Source organism: Rhinatrema bivittatum, chromosome 7 (assembly GCF_901001135.1).
Source record: "Rhinatrema bivittatum chromosome 7, aRhiBiv1.1, whole genome shotgun sequence".
Lineage (NCBI taxonomy): Eukaryota > Metazoa > Chordata > Amphibia > Gymnophiona > Rhinatrematidae > Rhinatrema > Rhinatrema bivittatum.
The window spans coordinates 851,718-857,717 of NC_042621.1; the positions used below are offsets into that span (position 1 = coordinate 851,718).

General features: G+C 44.5%; 1 protein-coding gene across 2 annotated transcripts in view; it reads left to right on the plus strand.

The window, feature by feature from the left end:
- Window positions 1-4,789, plus strand: part of SLC7A5 (solute carrier family 7 member 5) — a 53,179-nt gene extending 48,390 nt beyond the window's left edge. For both annotated transcript variants that reach the window (XM_029608030.1, XM_029608031.1), the window contains 4 exons: window positions 1,213-1,309; window positions 1,917-2,066; window positions 2,526-2,703; window positions 3,720-4,789. In XM_029608030.1, coding sequence (XP_029463890.1) covers window positions 1,213-1,309; window positions 1,917-2,066; window positions 2,526-2,703; window positions 3,720-3,775 — 481 coding nt within the window. In that variant the 3' untranslated portion in view covers window positions 3,776-4,789. The remainder of the gene's footprint in view (window positions 1-1,212; window positions 1,310-1,916; window positions 2,067-2,525; window positions 2,704-3,719) is intronic.
- The last annotated feature ends 1,211 nt before the right edge of the window (window positions 4,790-6,000 follow it).

The following is a 6,000-nucleotide window of genomic DNA, read 5'->3' on the forward strand; positions in this document are numbered from 1 at the left end:
CCTGAAACCATACAGCTGCGCACCGTCCCCTCCTTCCTACCGAAAGTGGTCTCAGAGTTTCATTTGAACCAGGCCATATCCGGATGAACATAAGGACTCTGAAGACTCGTGCTTCTTCACCGTCTAAATAGCGGCAGACTCCTGGTGCGATACCTGGAAAGATCGGAACCAGTACACAAAACGGGTCGCTTGTTCATTCTTCACAGAGGGAACAAGCAAGGAGAAATGGCCTTGCGGGTGACCATAACCCGCTGGATCAAAGAAGTAATCAAAGCAGCCTACATAGAGGTAGGAAAGCCCTTACCCCTACATGTTAAGGCTCATTCTACGAGGGCCCAGGCAGTCTCTTGGGCAGCAACCAAGCTGCTGTCGCCCGCCGAGTTCTGTTGGGTGGCGACATGGTCCTCCATACACACTTTCTGCAGGTTCTACCGCCTGGATGTTCAGGCTCGAGAAGACACAGCCTTCGCAAGGGCAGTATTAAGTGTGCCACGGGCAGCCTCCCGCCCTGTCTAAGAGTAGCTTTTGTACATCCCACTGATCCTGAGTCCATCTGGCTACACGCTAGGAAATGGAGAAATTACTTACCTGATAATTTTGTTTTCCTTAGTGTAGAAAGATGGACTCAGCATCCCGCCCACATCTGCCCCAGAGAAGGAGAACCTCGGAAAGCAAATCCGGGTAAGCCGCTGCCTACCCTTAGTTCAAGACACCCACAGTTTGTCCATTGTCGGCGTTGATTGGTCGAGTGCACTACTGGTCTGCAGTTTTGAATCAGTTGAACCAGTTCAATCAGGTTTAATCAAGTTTATTGAGCAAAGATATATTCACAATGGCTTTTTGAAGAGAATGCTGAAGAGCTGAGGTTACCAATAATAGGACAGTTTGGTGCAAGGCTGTGTACTGTATGGCAGAGGTATCACAGGGCTAGTATTGGTTCGGTTTACATGGTAATGTTAATGTTTTATGTGTGATTATTTTATTTGATTATGTATGTTATATTGTAAGCCGCTGCAATCAGTGGAGTGTGGTTAAGAAATCCTTTTAAATAGTGGTTAAGCGATTTTGTTTGTCACATGGCAGGAATAGGGTAGAGAAGGTTGCTGTGGGATCTTGAGGTTGTGTGTGGCATCTCTGGTACATTGAGCACAATTAACCCCTTGTGCGCAACTTTTAAGAGGAACTACTTGATTTTTTTTTTTCCCCCTTCAGATTATTCTTTGTGGGTGCCCGGGAAGGTCACCTGCCATCTCTTCTGGCCATGATTCACCCCCAGCTGCTGACTCCAATGCCTTCTCTGCTTTTTACAGTAAGTACTAGCACCACTTCTGCTTACCCAGTGCACAGCCTGTCAGTCTATTATTCTCCTTCTTGACACTGTATGCTTTGTCTCCTGGATTATTTCTCACGTCCCTATTAGATCTAGTTTATATGTAGTTTTATCTGTTCTCTTCAACTTTCTGATGTTGGAGCCGAGGTGTGTATAGCTCACAGTGGGACTCCTTGCTTTGTAATCTAGCCATAGTGAGGGATGCTGGAGGGAACTAAACTCATCTACCCCAGATAGTGGAGTTCCAAGGAGGAATTAAAAAAAAACAAACTTCAGGAAATGGAGAATTTCTGTAGGTGGTCATACCCGTGACTGGCAACTGGGATATGTTCTTAGAAGATAAGGCAGAATGAATGGACCAGTAGCTTATCTTCTTCTGTGTTAACCGTGACATGCGTCTGCTTGCAGTAGTTCTTATTGGAGCCTTTCTGCTGTGTTTGAGGCACATTCTGTTTCAGGCTGAAATACTTCTGAGCTTCTGCCATGGAGCATGTTCCTTCCCCTTGGTATCATCACTCATGTTATTATGCCATGCTGTGCATTTCATCCTGTTGCTTACTTCCTGGTTTTGCTGTTTTCCTTGCAGTGTGCCATGACCCTGCTCTATGCCTTTTCCAGAGACATCTTCTCAGTCATCAACTTCTTCAGCTTCTTTAACTGGCTCTCTGTAGGCCTGGCTATCATTGGTATGATGTGGCTCCGCTATAAAAGTCCAGAGCTGAACAGACCCATCAAGGTGAGAGCTGGGTAGGGACTTATATCAGATGGACAGACCAGTGTGAACTATGAACCTTGAAATGCAGCGGCTCTTAGCGGAGTTGCCATGTTTCCAGTATGTTGTAAATGTTGGATCTTGTGGTCCTTTAACTATTGGGCCTTTGCAGAACAGATGTGTTACATCTGGAAAAGAATTCTTGAGACATGAAAATGTGTACAATAATATTTATGTATAGAAGTTACTGCTCCAGTACCTCTATCACAGTTTCAAAGGAATCCAGGGCATTTTCTAGAAGCCAATGTGACAAACATGAAAGCATTGAAGACCCTCTCTAGACTTAGATGACCCAGATTACTTCCCTGCGGCTGCTTTGGGAAAAAGTTATAACCCGAGGACTGGCTGTCTGGGCCCGGTGGCCTACCACATATCTCTGTGCAGTGACTGTCCTGGCTAACACCTCTACCCTTCCTCCTCCAGGTGAACATTCTGTTGCCCATCTTCTTCATTCTGGCTTGCATCTTTCTCATCGTAGTCTCCTTCTGGATGACACCAGTGGAATGTGCCATTGGATTCGCTATTGTTCTGACTGGGATCCCTGTTTACTTCTTTGGGGTTTGGTGGAAAAGCAAACCAAACTGGCTGTTCCAGGGCATCTGTAAGTATAAGGGGATTGCGTGCAGCATTGCCTGGAGCACACGTGCTCTTTCCTAGACAAAGAGCAAGTTGTAATCCCAGAAAGACACACACATCCACCTCTGGTGTAGAAAGGCTGGCATTGCATTTTGGTGTATGATTAGTATGTCAGATAGGGTAGAAGCTCTGCTACAAACATTATCCAATCACTGTAGGATAAAGCAAGTTCTGGGAAACTGTGACTTCCCTTGGGTACACGGTCCATGGCAGGCCTGTGTCTGGAGTTCTCCTGGTTCATAGCTTGACTGCTCTGAGTGCCCAGACCATATGATCCAGCCATGGCTGCTACCATTTCAACATTGGGTCACTGCCTCTCCTTCCTGGGATTTTGATGAAGCCTTATCGCTGCTTTGTGCAAATCTGCCTTCTCTCTTCCTCTTTCTGGTCCTCCAGGATGAGTACACCTACGTTCTTTATGGTGTGGTAGTTTCCACTTGTCCTAATTGATAAGTGGTTAATGGATTTTTTTCCTTCCCCAATGCCCAGTTTTCCAAGTTTCCAAACCCTTGACCATTCTTCCAGTTTTTTTTTCAAGTTACATTTCTATTTTTTTTTTTCAGCCCCAGTACCCCTTTTATATATTTTTATGTCATTTGTAAATAGATTTTTTTTTCTCTACAGTCCTTCTGCAAGGTCATTAATAAAGATAGTGAAAAGAATCTGCCCTAGCACTGAGCCCTGAAATATCCCACTGGTCACTTGACCTCCTCCCCCATGGTCTTCATGAACTACCGCTCTGAGTTCTGTTGCTTAACCAGTTCCTTGCCCAGTTAACAATTTCCTCCCTAGTCTTCTGTGTGGGAATAGTGTCAAAGGCCCTGTGAAAGTCCAGAGGGGCCTACATTCACTGTACTTCGCTGATGCATCACTTTTGTCACCTTTTATCAAAAAACACAATCCAGATTATGATGTGCTGATGCTTATTTCAGGATCACTGATGCTTATACTGAAACCTTCTTTGTTTTTCCTGGTAAACAGTTTCCACGACTGTGCTCTGTCAGAAGCTGATGAAAGTGGTCCCCCAGGAGATGTAAGCGAGGGGAATAAAAGGAAAAACAAATCTGGACCAAGGAAAATGCACAAATCGTACATTCAGCCAGACTATCCTGAACCTTATTACAGGTCCTCATAGGCAGCTGCTTGCACAGGCTGGACAATCAGATCTTCTCCCCAACATCGCCAGGCACCTAAGCAACTCCTAGAGGAGGTGGAGAAGACCAGCTGAAGGAGGCCCATTGCTCAACATGATTCCATCTCTCCTCTGCTGTATTTTTATTTATTTAATTTTTTTGTTACACAAGGATAAAAACTACTTACTTCAACATAGTTACTAGACAAGACAAAAAATACTGTTCTGAAAACTGAAACAGCTGGAGAAAAAAAAATCCAGCAGTTGTCAGCATGTGCATATGCGAAGGAAGAGTTTTACATAGCAAACACTCCTCAAAAGCTGTATCCTTTTAACGTGGAAGTGGATAAGCAGACTCTGACACCCCCACCACCCCATTACCTGTATTCAGATCCCCCTTATATTGGAAAGGACAGGTTTGACCTTTCAGCACTGAGCTGGCATAGGGCCATGCCCTCTACTTTCCTTGGACACTCCTTTGACCATGGTCTCATGATCTCAGCAGCCTCTGCCCCTTACTGAATCTTTTCTTTACAATATTTTTTCTTAACTTTGAGGAAGCCTCATAGGGAACAGTTTTTTAAATTTATATTTTTATTCTGTATGTAAAGAACAGAGATGTTCTGCAAGGACCTCCTACGCTTAATATTTTGAAAACAATGAAATGTAAGAAGATGACAATGCATTAGCGGCAGCACTTCTGGGAAAGCAGGTCCCTAGTTTCATTTACAGGTGGAGCTGTGTGTTGTGGCTTACACTGTCCATTCCCACTCAATTCCCATGGCTCAAGTGTCAAACACTGTCATAGTCTCATTCCTGTTCTTACTGATATCGTATTGGCTCATGGGATCATTCAGAAAACTTAAAAAAAAAAAAATACAGGAGAAGTTACTTTTTATATGAACATGGCATTTGTTACCTATAATATGAATTGTTGACTGAGTATTGTCCTTAATTTCCATTGGTTTCATGTGATGTGTGCACTAATGAGATACTGTTACAAATTTAAGGCATTCTATGGCTACATCCACATTAACCAGGAAAAATATAATGTTGTAAGATTACTTTATAGTGAGGGTAAGATTCGTGCTACCTCATGAGTAGCCTAATAATCAGTAGCAGGGTCCACTGAGGGGGGACTGTGCCACTCCTCTGTGTACTCTGTTCATGAGGAACTAATTAAACTTAAAAGTAGGTAAGGCTATAGGGGCGGATGGGATACATCCGAGGGCACTAAGGAAATTTAGAGATGTCAGCCGGCAGAGCTGACAGAACATTTTCAAAGCTGCTTTAGAGTCTGGAGTAGTGCCGGAGGACTGGAAAAGAGCGGATGTGGTTTCTTATTCATAAAAGTGGCAGTAAGGAGGAGGCTGGGAACTGCAGGCCAGTTAGTCTGAGCTCTGGCGAGCGAACTAATGGAATCACTGCTAAACCAATTTTTGGAATCCAGTGGATTGCAAGGTTTTACGAGAGATAAATGTCAGACAAATCTCATCAGTTTCTTTGATTGGGTGACTAGAGCGTTGGATCAAGGAAGCACATTAGATAGAGTATACTTGGATCTCAGCAAGGTCTTTGACACAGTTCTGCACAGCAGACTTATAATAAATTGTGTGCCCTTGGTTTGGATCCTAGAGTGACTGCCTGCCTGGATTAAACTGGCTGAGTGGGAGGCGAAAAACGTAGTGGTAAATGGAGTTTTGCTCTTCATCCAGGCACGCTAGTCCACACAAGTGGGTTTTACACTCCATCCCACAGATGGAGATCACTGACTTGCTGATGTCACTCCTATATAGCTCTACACATACAGCCTGCCAGTATTCTCTGCCCCTCTTTCCCCGGATGCTGTATTAGCTACAGGCAATTTGCCTGTTCTTCTTGCAACTGACAGAGAAAATTAAAAAAAAAAAAAAGGTGCAGCTGCGCAGGAGTCCCGGCCGTCAGAGGAGCGTGTCGGGAGGCATGAGGCAGCACGAATTGGCACGCTGTTTGAGCCAGACAAGTAGACAGCCACGATTGCTTTAGCTGCTGAGCAGTACACGTGGCAAGTACCATCTTGTTTTGCATCCCGCTGCGGCAGGGGCCATGACACGAACCAGGTGCCATTTTATTAACTATGTGCGCTGACAG